The 14,057-nt window shown below is 49.6% G+C and overlaps 2 protein-coding genes across 2 annotated transcripts; one reads left to right on the forward strand and one right to left on the reverse strand.

Moving 5' to 3' along the window:
* Positions 1 to 379: 379 nt before the first annotated feature.
* EURHEDRAFT_495754 (carbon-nitrogen hydrolase) lies at positions 380 to 5,771 on the forward strand (the record flags this gene model as incomplete). The annotated part of the gene is made up of 6 exons (XM_040785673.1): positions 380 to 704; positions 756 to 1,561; positions 4,911 to 4,935; positions 4,999 to 5,087; positions 5,427 to 5,501; positions 5,565 to 5,771. Exons 1-6 carry the CDS (start codon positions 650 to 652, stop codon positions 5,769 to 5,771), a joined length of 1,257 nt encoding a protein of 418 aa, XP_040640743.1. The 5' UTR covers positions 380 to 649.
* A 2,349-nt stretch (positions 5,772 to 8,120) lies between these two features.
* Positions 8,121 to 12,176, reverse strand: EURHEDRAFT_375661 (RanBP1 domain protein; the record flags this gene model as incomplete). The annotated part of the gene is made up of 2 exons (XM_040778767.1): positions 8,121 to 11,946; positions 12,055 to 12,176. The coding sequence occupies 2 exons, from the start codon at positions 12,174 to 12,176 to the stop codon at positions 8,121 to 8,123; spliced, it is 3,948 nt and encodes a 1,315-aa protein (XP_040640744.1).
* Positions 12,177 to 14,057: the final 1,881 nt, after the last annotated feature.

The raw sequence follows: 14,057 nt of genomic DNA on the forward strand, positions 1-14,057 counted from the left end.
GCGACTGTCTTGATCAGAATCCTTTATTGGCAGACACCCGAACCGTCCATGTGTCTTTTGGACGTGTACTCTGGAATTCTTGGCTTGATTCTGGCTGGATTCTGGCTCGAATTTTAGATCTGCCCCCTAATCCGGGCCGATCTCTTATGGAGTTTTCCGTGGGATCGGAAATGGACGGTGAACGGTTTCCGGGATATCGGTATTGCTATTAATATTGCTTCTTTTGGGCATGCTGTGCGGTCATGGTCGTTAGTAGCACTTGATATACGTCTGGTTTGGATGGTTTGGAATGGTGGAATTGAAACACCTTGTTTCAATAGTTTTTTTTTTTTTTTTTTTTTTTTTTTTTTTTTCTTTTCTTTTTTGTACTGCGTCTAGAGTTCTGGCGTGGGATCTATCCACGCCTGAGTCGCGCAACGACCACAAATATACATGTCCGGAAAGGATCCCTATCTCTCTCTCTTATCCAGAGTCAGCTTAGTACAGGTAGTCTACCTATCTCCGAGCAATCATGGCGTGTTCTGCCTATCCCAGCATGCCAGTGTCCGATGAAACGGCCGATTTCCGAGATATTCCCCGCATCTCTATCACAATCTGACGCCTCCCACTTCTCTCTTCGGACTACGCATGTTTTCAATAGACATACACCATGGCATCCTTACTCAAGAAACCGTTGAAGCTCGCCCTCGTGCAGCTGGCCTCAGGTACGTTCTCTCTACACCCACCCTCTCAGCACACTAACAAAACCGGTACAGGCGCCGACAAAACGGCCAACCTCTCCAACGCCCGCACCAAAGTCCTCGAAGCCGCCAAAGCAGGCGCATCACTAATCGTCCTCCCAGAATGCTTCAACTCACCCTACGGCACATCATACTTCCCCAAATACGCCGAAACCCTTCTCCCCTCCCCGCCCACAAAGGAACAATCCCCCTCCTTCCACTCGCTCTCGTCCATCGCCGCAGAGGCTAAAGCGTACCTTGTGGGCGGGAGTATTCCTGAACTCGACGCGACCACGAAAAAATACTACAATACCTCGCTTGTGTTCTCGCCGAGCGGGTCGTTGATCGGGACGCATCGCAAGACGCATCTGTTTGATATCGACATCCCCGGCAAGATCACGTTCAAGGAAAGTGAGGTGCTCTCGCCAGGAAACCAGTTGACTGTCATCGATCTCCCGGAGTATGGAAAGATCGGATTGTCTATCTGCTACGACATCCGCTTCCCTGAAGCAGCCATGATCGCTGCCCGCAAGGGTGCCTTCCTGCTCGTCTACCCTGGTGCTTTCAACCTGACTACCGGTCCCTTGCACTGGTCGTTGCTTGCGCGCGCGCGCGCGGTCGATAACCAGGTGTATGTGGCTATGTGCAGTCCGGCGCGGGATATGAGTTCTACGTACCATGCATACGGACATAGTTTGGTTGCGAACCCCAGTGCGCAGCTTCTAAGCGAAGCGGAGGAGAGTGAGAACATTGTTTATGCGGATTTGGATAATGAGACGCTGGAGGGGACGAGGAAGGGGATTCCGATTTATACGCAGCGGCGATTTGACTTGTATCCGGATGTTAGTGGTGAGAAGGCTTAGGTTGGGTTTGTAATGCGGAAGAGTACGAGACTGACCTGGTGCCCATTGGCCTACTGTCAGTTACTTAAGTAGGAGTGAATACCATTTCTCATCGTACGAAAATATACATTTTCCTGCAACAGTGAATCGAACGTCATATACACAGTAACTAGTGACTGCTTTTCTATCCTCGATTGCCCTTGTATCCTGGCTCGCTCGATATATATCTAATCACAACATTCGGCTTCGAGCAGCGGAAACGCGCCCTAGCCTGCTATTTATTGTTTGGGAGACACTTGACATCCATCGATTAGGGTCATCTCTTTTGTCAGACATGTTGGCTCTTAGAGAGCCTACAGTGACCTGAGACCAAGACTTATTCGATATCACAGACCCACATGCGTAGTCCCTGTTTCCGTGCTGCCCTTGGAGGTAACCTGATCCGGGAATTGAAAAAGTGGATAGCAACGCCGTTGCAGAAACCTTTTGGCAGGAGACATGCCAAACACCATGCACCTACCTATCAAAGCTGGCTTATGGAGAATGTCGGTCACAATTTGGACGACCTGGTTAACAATGGCCCGGACAGCCTCGGATTAGCTCTCTCTCTGCGATACACAACGCGATAATCTGGACCACACGCAGTCTCGTGGGAGGTAGGGAGGGAGGAATCGGCATTATCGTTTCCATCAGAGAGACTCGCAAGGAATACAAGCCCAGAGAAAAGCTGTGACATTGTCCTAAAAGAGTTACCGACTCCACATGAGACGCGGTAGTTTAATCCAGCTCCAAGGTAGAGGGGATGACTTCTGACTTGCCAACAGAAGAAGCATGGTTCGCTAACTATATGGCAAAACATGGCATGGCATGATAGCTGATTCCAGTGCAATCTTGCTCTTTTCGTGGGTTTCTCGAATGTCGCAGTTATGGGTACTCCAGTCAGGATGGTATTAGGTTTGGAACTATATGGGCAATACTAAATAAGCATTGGTAGACCTGCTCTGCTGCGTAATGGACCATCGCGAGACAGAGACACTACATTATGGGAATATACATATCTAGTAAACAGATCCCGTCGATTATTGCAATAGTAGTATGGAACGTAGGTAGTATAGTATTGACTCTGATTTGTTTCTAAACTTAAGCACTGACACGAATAGCTTACCCTAGTATAGTGAAGTAAGATGTGCTTGAATTGCTGATCATGTACGCAGAAAGATGAGATGGAACTACTGTTACAAGATAACATATCCGCTTCAACATCCCATAGAATGGTCAAATACTATATATGTTGCGATACGGATCGAGAGTACGAGAACGTCCCTTTTGCAGGTTAGCCTAAAAACCTATTCTCGGGCTAACCTGGGAAAGGGCCATGTTCGGTTTTCGCAATCGATATTTCCCAACACACATCTATTATCCAATCCGTTTTGTTGTAAACACACCATATGTTATATTTTTAACCTCGATAGCTAGTCTCGCACATATTACCAGACTTTACCGGACCATTGCTCGTCATGAATATCCATCCAAATTGAAACTGGCGAGGGCGACATACGCAAAATCACATGCCCACTGAGATTCCGGAACGGAATGTACGAAGGGCGAAGCGGACTCGCCTATCTAGTAGCTAAACTAATTTTATCATACATGCTGAAGCTCCCAGATAAGAGCTGGCCTTGAATTCTTGGGCCGCAACACGGCAATACATATTCTATGGCGGAAGGGGACGAAGGAAAACGGGTAGGAGAAAGAGGTTGAAAAGTTTTCAAAGTAGGGAATAATGTGCTAGGCATACTGTGTGGTAAAAGTGAGACCACTGCAGCCATTTATGGAAGTCTCTTGTTCCTGACTGCGACCGCAGGATCTCATCCACCTGCTGGTTTCCCCAAGGATGTGGGGATGCCTTGTGGCCCTTTCGGCAGTAGTAGTGATAAGGGGTCTTAAAACTCCCGCATGAACATTTTAACTTGGCATCTTCGTGCCCAAAACGCTCATGGTATTCGGCAAAATCTCTATGACCCGCCCGGGTGGCTAGAAGTCGGCCGAGAGTGGCTCTAGAAAGGGATAGTTCATGGGGTTGTTTGACTAGGCCAATGGAGAGATCCTGGTATTGCTGTGGCGCGTTCTCAGTCCAGTATGATTGAAATCGTCACCAAAACTCCTCCAAAGTTCGGCAGGCCCAGACATATCTCGCAGGAGGGGTGGTCTGCGGGGTAGATTTAGCTCCTCTTTTTGCTTGTTCACCAGCATTCTCGTTCCCTGCAATGCCTGCATGTCCAGGGATCCAGTAGACATACACCTGTCTGGGTGGGATTGCTGTGCATCGAGGGGACCAGTTGGGCCAGGCACTTGCGGCTTCTTGGCAGGCCAGTGTGGTGCTCTGGCTGGAGCCCCTGGGACAGCCCGCAGCTGCCATGCTACTCCCTGGTTGTCAAGGAGGATGTATAGGTTCTGAGCAAAGGGTGCCTGGATGCTATTAAGAGCAACCTTCAGCCCCTCAGTTGCTACGGTTGCCTCTGCATCAAAGACTTCGCGTTGTGGGACGGAGAGATGGCCGCGAGCAGACTCTTTCTTCCATATGCCCCGATATTCAAACCAACCAGCGCCAGCCGCAGACTGAATTATTCAAGCGGCTGCCGTCCGTGAAAAAAAAAACATGGAGAGTGGGCGGGCATGAGTCTGCCCAGTACTGAAATTCTGCGCCAGCCCTGTCTCGGGTAGAGCAGGTATTTCGGAAAGTATTGAAATTTTCTGGCTGCCAACGGGAATAGACCAGAGGGTCAGTCTGTTCTATCTTCTCCAACCACGGCAGATGATTGCGGGTTAGGCGTGTATTTAGTAGGGAGGATTGTGTTCGAAGTGAGCGTCTGAGAATTGGGTGGCGGTTGTCCAGCCTGGAAGCACGCAGTTTGGCAGCAACGCGTTTCTGATCTAGGATGATCTCCATAAGGGGGATTGCAGTTTCCTGATGGAGAACTGGGACAGGGCTGGAGCGTATGCTGGGAGAGTACGCCGGAGGGCTTCTCTGAGCACCTGGCCAAGGCACAATAGGGCGGAATCAACTCGGTTTTATATACATGTCTGGTTCCGGGGCCTGCGCCGGCCTGGCCACCAGGCCTCAGCCCCATAGCAGAGAACTGAGATGACACGCAGCTGCGGCTTGGCAAGAACAGACTACTTCGTACATAGCTTAAGCGAGGGCGGTATAACCACGTGACGCAATACTGATCACGTGTATTCCACCAATCAGCGGAGCCGGGCGGATAAGCGAGCCACACTGAATTTCGACATCAAAAATCATCCGGAAATTCCCATCCTCGAAAGTCGACCACTTCGCCAACGACAGCCGACAACCTCGTCAACCCCATTCAGTCAGTATACAGATATTATTATTCCGTCTCTTCTCGCTCAGGCTGACAGTTTATTTTCACCAGAAATGTCCAACGTCCAGACCCAGAAGAAGCAGCGCTCGGCCATTGCCGACGTTGTCACCCGCGAGTACACCATCAACCTGCACAAGAGAGTACGTTGAATAAGTCCTATCTACATTTGTCGATTGTTTTAGCGAAATCGACCAAAAACCCTGCGAATTTCTCGATACCGGAGGTATGGACGGAGAACACAAACTGGGAGAGCTGCTCGATTTGGGACAACCGATGGGGAATACCAATTCGAGGAAGGCATATCATACCAGAGAAGGAAAACAAAGCAGAGCAGAGCAGGCCAGGAAACTGGCTGCAATGTGATGCGCAACAAAAAAAGAAGAATTAGTTTTATGAAGTCCACCTCTATGGCCGATCGCAGAATACACATTCATGGCATTCGGGCGGAAGACTGATTTCTCTTTTTTTGCGACTTATAGTGCCACGGTGTTACCTTCAAGAAGCGCGCTCCCCGCGCTATCAAGGAGATCCGCACCTTCGCTGAGCACTCCATGGTAAGACTTTTCCCTTCACTTTCTGCCAAGGAGGTTGACAACTAACCGTTCTACTCTCCACAGGGCACCAAGGACGTCCGTCTTGACCCCCAGCTCAACAAGAAGGTCTGGGAGTGCGGTATCAAGGGTGTTCCCTTCCGTCTCCGTGTCCGCATCTCGCGTAAGCGTAACGACGAGGAGGGCGCCAAGGAGAAGCTCTACTCTTACGTCCAGGCCGTCAACGTCAAGGAGCCCAAGGGTCTTCACACCACTGTTGTCGACGACGAGTAAATTAATTGACAATGAATGGACATGAAAAAAGTTTTTCTTCCTTTTCTTGTTCGTCCTGGACTTGAATAATGGGGTTTGTTGTGGCCGGTCCGGGTCTGGCGGATTTCTCGTTCGGATGGATGTACTAGATACCATTGACAAGAAAATTTGAAATGCACAGATCTTGTCCGAGTGGACATTTTCCCAGGGCATTTGGTCGAAAGAATCTTGATACCCATATTGCTTCTTTGTTATGAGCTCTCCAGTAGGCATATTGTAGTTTCGCGGTTTATAAGTGTTATCACCTGGGTCATTCACTAAAGCTATGTTACTGGTATACGCTGAGTGACCAGGTTCTTTTGCAAATATGCTCTCGACGAGATCAACACTTAGCATGTAAAACAGACAGGGAGTCCTTTTCGCTTGGTCTTTCAGTACATGCTTCACGCCGGAATGTGCACTCACCTTCTGATGCTGTTGTTCCAAGATCTTGTAGGGCAGATCTTGTTATCCATAAAAGAGTTAGGTTACAGATTGTAAGCAGGTTCCGTCTGCTCTCTTACTCTTCGACGTTACTATTAAAACTTTTCAGTGGCCAGATGCATTGTTCAAGTAGGTTATTCGACATCCCCCAATCGAAATTCTGGGCCAAAGTGCCGGTTTACAAGATCAACTCTACTGATGCTGCTGGGCCCTGCCTTGTAAGTGTCTTATGTATGTTTCCGTACGACTTTCAGCTAACGATTTCATATCAATGACATGCTGAATGACTAGAATGACCAAGGGGCACGATCTTGGCGACTGTCGAAATGTACATAGAAACGGATTCATCATCATTGATATCCGAGCTCAATATCATGCTGATAGTCGCCGTCAAATTCCAGCGTCAACAATGGCAGAGGGGTTATGCTCATAAAGACCAGCACCAGCCCTGCATCCTTGCCGGTGAAATATCGAAGTTTGTAACTCTAGTTCTTTTAGTTAGCACAGTATATCAACCGAATACAGGCGCAGCGCCGACATGCCAGTGGATGCGTTCACCAACCCGGGAAGGAAGTGCCGTTCAACTCAATTCTACGAATCCACCAAGCGTTCCAGACGCTGTCAAAACGTTTCGGACTGGACTGTGGACGCCAGAGCAGTCCGTCGTAGTCGTGGTTTCCCATAGGAACCGGTGCTACAGATGATTATAACTGATCCCCTTGGGAGTATTCATTGTTTTCCCTAGAAAAGAAAATTTGGCAAAATCCTGCCCTAAAAGTTCGGTGTTGTCTTTGGAGGGTCACTTTTTCCCATTGTTTCCCTTGTGCTGCAGGCATAGGTGAGTTATGACAGCGTTCTATGCCTTTTGAGGCTGTATACTATTGGAGATTCATCTAAACCTCGACTTCGAAAAACCGGCAAGACCCCAGGAGTTTACGCATCTCCTCGGCAAAGCAATGTGCATAAGCAAAGAAATATCTGATTACTGGGAATATCAAGAGGCATGCATAATCAGAATCTATGAAATCGATGTTAGACTACTATCTCTATTTGCCGTGAAGAGCCCAATGCCAACAAAAGTTTTTGAGCAATTGCTCATGGACGAAGAATACCTGGCACATTGGAGCTTGAGCTCGTGCACACTGCCAAAACCCGAAAATTGGAAGGAATTGAAGGAAATGTTGGTGAGGAACTTGGTTGATTGCATGGAGAAAGACTATGATGACTTCGTCGAGAAAGCCGATGCGATGCAGCCCTTGGCGAGAAGATTATCAGTGAAGATTATCAGTTAGCTTCTTTCCGTTGATCCTAGGAAACGATCTAGTACAGCACGAATAACGACTTACTATGTTTCAAGAGCCTACGGTTAATTATTGAGAGAATTATTAAACAAGTAATCTAAATGCATTCTCAAAGAAATAAAAAATGCCACATCGCTATGCTAAACTAATTGCGCCTTTCTGAACTTAACAACTACACAACAAAACAAAAACGACGATGCTCAACAAAGCATACATGCTGCAAGCGCCAATGTGCAACATAATCAGGTAAATACATACAAAGACAGAAGTAGGTGGGGTATGTCTCGAGAGCTGTGAAGTCGGCCGTTCCAAGAAGGTGAGGTAGGGAAAAAGTATAAAGAAACGAGACGAGGCAGCGATACCCAAGGTCGAATTAAACAAAGAAGTGTAGGAAGACATGGTCCAGAAAAGAATCTCAATGGTCAGGGTTACACGTGAAATAGAAAAAGAAGCGATGGAGGTGTCAATGATGAAAGGAAGTCGTTGACGAAAAGAAGGAACAGATCGGAAAGCGGGTCTGTCCTCGTTAGAATGAAGAGCATTCATACTGCATCACATAAGGTGTTCGAAAACAAACGCAACAGACTTAAGCCTTGGCCTCTTCCATAGTAGATCCAAGACGTCCAATGTCCTCTTTCTTCGTCCGAATAGCCCACTGCTCGAGACTTCCATCAGGCTGAGGAACGGGAAAGAACACACCAGTTCCATTGACGGTGTACTTGAGGTCCTTCATCAACGAAGCATTCAGAAGTACCTTACCACTAGGATCAGCGCGAAGAACCACACGGGAACGAGAAGTTTCCCGGTTCTTCAGAATCTTAACGAATCCAACACCTTGGCTGTCCCATCCCTCCTTGGCCATCTTCAATCCACGAGCACGAGTTTCCATGAGCACCTCCTCGTTCTCTTCGCCTGCGCCACCGCGAGCCAGGTCAACCTGGGGCAGAGCTTCTGCTGCTTCGCCATCACCGGACTCGCCGGCTCCGGCATCAGAAGTCCCTGGCGTTGAAGCAGCGCTGGTTGCGGTGGAATTAGGTGCAGAGGAAAAGATAGAAGAAGTCTGAGTTGAAGGAGCGCCGAATGTAAATCCAAGTGACGGTTTCGAATCACCAGCTGTTGGCTTCGGCGCAGGTGGTGCCCCAAACAGGGTAGAGAATGGCTTTGGGGTTTCGGACGAAGTGGAGTCCGGCTTCGAGGTGGAGCTCGAGTCCGATGCAAACTTGATAGGAGAGTCTTTCTTCCATGTCTGGTCATTCTTGACACCGTTCTGGCCTGCGCCAAAGAGAGATCCGGTACCAGCTGTCGAGGTGCCGAACAGGCTCCCACCAGTGGCGTTTTTGGACGCACCGAAGATACTGGTAGAGCCGCTAGTAGACGTAGTGGGTGCGAAAAGGCTTGGATTTCCACTTGACGACGCTGCAGGCTTCGGGGTGCTGAACAACGAACTAAATGGGTTCTTCGGAGTAGCCTCATTCTTTTCGTCCTGAACACTGCCAAACAGGCTGCCGCCAGCGGGTTTCGCTGGAGTAGACTCACTGGTGCTTTCCGTGGCCGAGGCAGGCTTGTCAGTGGCCTTGGACTTCTTGAGAGCCTTACCAAAGTCACCATCTTCACTATCGTTGGACCCGTCATCTTTGCTGGCAGTGGCGGCCTTAGGCCCTGGGCCCTCATCCTCATTATCTGAGGCTTCCTCAGTAACATCGCCATCGTTCTCTTCAACCTCCGTAGGAGTGGCAGACAAGTGACTAAAAATGTTACTGGGTTTTTCTTCGGTCTCACTCTTTGTGTCAAAGACTGATGTAGTAGAGCTGGCGAAAGAAACGCCGTTCGTCTCATCGGACTTCTTGGAGTCTTGAGTGTTGGTGCTGACATCCTCGTCGAAGGAAAATCCCTGTCCAGGAATGAACTTAGCCCGCCTCTGCGATTGGGCTTCGAGCTCCTCCCGCTTCTTGCGTTGTTTCTCAGCATCCTTGCGCTCCCACTCAGCCTCGTCTTCTTCTTCCGAGTCAAAATCTTCTTCTTTCCTCTTGGCCTTCTCCTTTTCGGCGTGGCTTTCCGCTTGGGTCTTGAATTGCGCAAAGAAATTCGTGCCACTGCCACCACTGAACTTTGGCATCGAGAACGACGGGGCAGCCGCCGGCTCTGCACTCTTATTCTCCGTTGGCTTCAGTGTGAAAGGATTTGCAGGGGTAGCATCATTCTTTGGTGCTTCAGAGGCGGGCTTCGATGCGGATGAAGGCTGACCAAAGAGCGAGGTAGGAGCAGAAGGCTCCTTCGACACAGCGGGGCCGGGGAAGAGAGTCTTTGCGGGAGATGTGGTCGGGGTAGTCGAAACCGGAGCCACCTTCTTAGACTCAGGGGTGGACGGCTTGAAGGGAGAAGAAACGGGCGACTGGGAAGGTTCTTCCTTATCAGAATCGACCGACTTGGAGTTAGAGAAGGTCTGGGCGAAGATGCTCGCAGTAGTAGAATCGCCCTGCGAGCGTTTTGCCGAAGGAGGCTCAGAGACGCCGCCATCTTCATCGTCTGCTTTCCTCTTACTGGGACTGGGTTTAGCAGTCTCACTCGCACCAAACAGGTTAGAGGTACTGGTGAGAGAGCTCGGTGCGATGTTCATCTGCGGCACTGACGAAGATGCGGCTTCGCCAAAAGGCTTCACCTTCTTCTGAGCCGGAACACCCTGATCACCGTCTCCATCCCAAGTCTTGCGCTTAGGGGCATGTTCCCCACCAGTAGGGGCCCCGATCGTATCACGAACGCGCATATAGTATAAGATAACGAGATCGAAGTCATCCTTTGACGGATCAAGTTTTGTTATCTCGCGCTTAAAGGACTCATTCAGGATGCGGACCCGGTTCAGTAGCTCGACATCATCTTTCAGATGCTTGTTGAGGTCAACCGACAGCCCCTTGGGCTGCATCGTTTCGAGATGCTGAGAGGCCGGCGTGGGAGCCGCAGCGGGAGGTGGCTGGAAAAGAGAAGTAGACGGTTGGAAAACGCTTGGAGGCTTGGCCGTACCCGCAGCAGGTGTAGAAGCCGAGAAAGAAGGTGTGGAGGTGGTAGGGTTTGCCGGCTCGCTTGGCTTGGGAGAAAAGAGGCCGCCGCCAAAGGAGGGTTGGGCTGCAGGTTGCTGTTTTCTCTCTTCCGGATTGATTTCAGAAGCTGGCTTGGGCGCAAAAATACCGCCAAATGGGTTGGCCGTAGGTGCTTTCTCTTCTGTGGAAGCTGGTGGCTTAGGCGCGAAGATGTTGCTTGTGGATGGAGGCTGCGATGCACCAAGACTAGGGTTTTGGCCGAACAATCCACCAGATGCAGGCGGGGCTGGTGCAGTCTCGCTCTTGGAAAACAACGAAGATCCAGTAGGGGCAGACGGCGTGAACTGGAACGGCGACTTGGGAGCAGAGTCGCTTGGGTTTCTCTCTCCTTGTGGCTTTTCGCTTGCCGCAGGGGCACCCGAGAAAAGATTGCCGGACTGGAACGGGTTCTGGGATGTAGAAGCTCCAAATAGAGAAGGTGCAGTTGTAGTGGTCGTCGCAGAGCTGGTTTGAGTGGTCGCGCCGAAAATAGAGGGGGATGCCGCGCCGGACTGCTCTGCGGGCTTGGCCCCAAAGGTAAATGGTGTTGCTGGAGTAGATTTTTCGTCTGGTTTTGCGCCAAAGAGAGGCTTGGTGGGCGATGGACTGGGTGCAGAGCTTGCAGGCTTGCTGAATAGGTTGTCCCCGCCAAAACCGCCAAAGGTTGGAGGTGGTGCGGGAGTGGTTCCATTGCCAAAGATGGACGGCTTCGATGCAGAGCTGCTCTTGGCGTCCGGAGAAGTTTGCATCGAATCGTCCGTAGAACCTGTAGATTGGCCGAAGATAGATGGTTTGTCCGAGGTTGACTGGCCGAAGATACTCGTCGAAGCTGCCGGCGCCGGCGCAGGACTCGAAGCGCTTGTTTGTCCAAATAGACCAGCACCACTAGTAGCAGGCGTGGCCCCGGCAGAAGGACCAGAGGTCGCACCAAAGAGACCACCAGAAGGCGCTGGGCTTGCTGGTGGGAGATTGAAGATGTTCCCCTTGAAACCTCCGAAACCACCGCTATCGGTCGGTTGACTCGGAGCGGCCGTACTCACGGTAGCAAATGGATTGCTAGCTGTTGTAGTAGACCCTGCGGCAAAATTAAAGGAAGGACCGCCGCTTCCACCACCAAAAGAGAACGGCGATGATGTTCCGTTTGTGCCGGGCTGACTCGTAGTGGGAGCGGGGCCTGGGAAACTCTGAGACTGGCCAAATGAGAACCCGTTTGTGGAAGCGGGCGGGTTGGCATTTTGATTGAGGGAGCCGAACGGGCTGTTGAAAGGTTGTTGTGGCGGTGGTGGTGTGGGAGATGGTGTGGCAGTGCCTGGCCGTCGCCTCCGAACATCTCTAATTCTGGTTGAGTGTTAGTATCATCCTCAGAGAACCCAAAGCAAAATTCAGCTAAAGCCGTCCCTAATGAATGGAGAAAAGGGGCTACTCGCAGGGTCCGTATTAACTCACTTTCTGTTGGCCAACTGCGCAGCGCTCGCCCGTTGGGGCTTCTCTTCTGGTGTACTCGACATCAGGAATTCGTTGAGAGAATCCTTATCCCCCTGAGGTCCCTCGTTGCCGCGTTTAGACATCTACAATAGCAAGACCAATGTCTCTGTCTCGAATCCTAATGGAAGTGACAGACAACAGCGGTCTTCAACCCCTTGTGATAGCTTCGATTGGGTATTTGCGAATCACGCGTCTCTCATGCACAGCAACGATTCAATGAAATCCTCCTTGTCGTTTTCTTCAGACTGAAGGTGATGTTCACACGCAATAACAACCACGTATCGACAAATCGCAAGCTCGTAGGCGGTAGACGACGGAGTGGCAACGTGCGTGGGTGAGCTGTGTCAACAAAACAAAACAACCCCGATGGTTAGAATCGGTGCTCTCGGTCCCAAATATCGAAATTATGCGCGTGTTTAAATCGTAACTAAGGTGCGAAGTGAGGGACACGCGCAAGTGTTCACCACGGAATGTTGGTCCGTCGCGAGGATAAATGGGGGGTGAGAGAAAATAAAATAAGACAAGAGTTGAAGCGCGCGCTTTTCGAAAGGATAATAAATACAGGCGCGTCTTCTTGATTCAATAAAGCCTTCTGTATGATAGGAAATGGAGAGAGGAAGAAGGACGAGGTTGAGGGGATGAGCTGAGGTTGTTGAGTGGGAGTTGCTCGGGACACTTTTTTTGCAGATATGCGGCTCGCGACGTTTTTTTCTTTCTTTTTTAGCGGTGCAGGTAATATTTCGGTCACGTGAATACGCGAGATAGTCTTGGCGGACAACATACAGTGAATGCTTTGCTACTGGATAATGGGTTATAGTGAGAATAGTATAGTGAATGAGAGGCAATACTCTGCTTTGTTTGCTTGACTCTGATATCATGTTCTTGTGGCAGCAAATGGGTCAGGCAGTTCGGGGTCTATAGTGTAATTTACGTATCTCCATTACACGTGCTTGTTTCCATGGCAAGCAGCCTTACAGCCTACAGATACTGACATCTTCCACGTTTCTTAATCGGGATCACAAAAGGCAAGGGAGTCGATGTCTAAGGTACTGATGCAGGTACATCATTAGGGCAGGTGCAAGTCTCAGTACGAAACTCAGACAGGCCTGCAAAGGTGTGCCTACTTTTTTGTGTGGACAAACGCGGGATAGATCTCCGATATGTAGAGTTAAACTGGCTGACGAGATCTAGCGTCATTGCAGACAAGGTTAAATCTTCCCTTGATATGATAACATATACCCAAACGATCATATGATAGATTACTGCGGTCTAACTGGAGAAAGGTCCCAGACGCGGGTACTACAACGGATCTCAACATTGTCGCGGCAAGAAATCTCCCTACGGATTGACAGGACAAGAGCCAACCGGAGAAATTGCAGGACGGGAGAAAGTCTTATATCTGCGGATTATTTGGCTTGGTCATCCTTGTCCAACATGCGCGTGCTAGGAAATCGGATTGATGCTCTACCGAGGCGCCTTTATATACCTGTACAACGTTTAACCCTGGACGGTTGGTCTAAATGGCAATTGGCCATGTTTCTCTCAGAATCGGGGACTTATATCTCCAGGTTTTCTAATCCCTGGCAGCGATCAACTATGCCGATTCTAGCCACAAGTCGATGACATCTTCAGGACAATTTGGTGGTTACCAAACGACGTCAGTGCCTAGGATGTCTACTGGGAATCCGAGGCGGACTGCCGGATGTCAATGTGCCTCCAAGATTCTCATGCAGGTGCGCGGCAATGCCTCGTTTTCTATTGGATCTTCATGCCTCGTCATGCCTGGAGGTTCAATTGATGGGAACACTGCTGCCGGAGAAAACAGTCTCAGTTGTGACTGGAGATCCTTTGACGCGTCTCGGTTCATATGTTATTTCTGTATGCTTTGTCTGAGTGACGGAAATAAAAAAAAAAAAAAAAAAAAAAAAAAAAAAAAAAAAAAAAAAAAAAAAAAAAAAAAAAAA

Source organism: Aspergillus ruber, assembly GCF_000600275.1.
Source record: "Aspergillus ruber CBS 135680 unplaced genomic scaffold scaffold00006, whole genome shotgun sequence".
In the NCBI taxonomy this organism is placed as follows: Eukaryota; Fungi; Ascomycota; class Eurotiomycetes; order Eurotiales; family Aspergillaceae; genus Aspergillus; species Aspergillus ruber.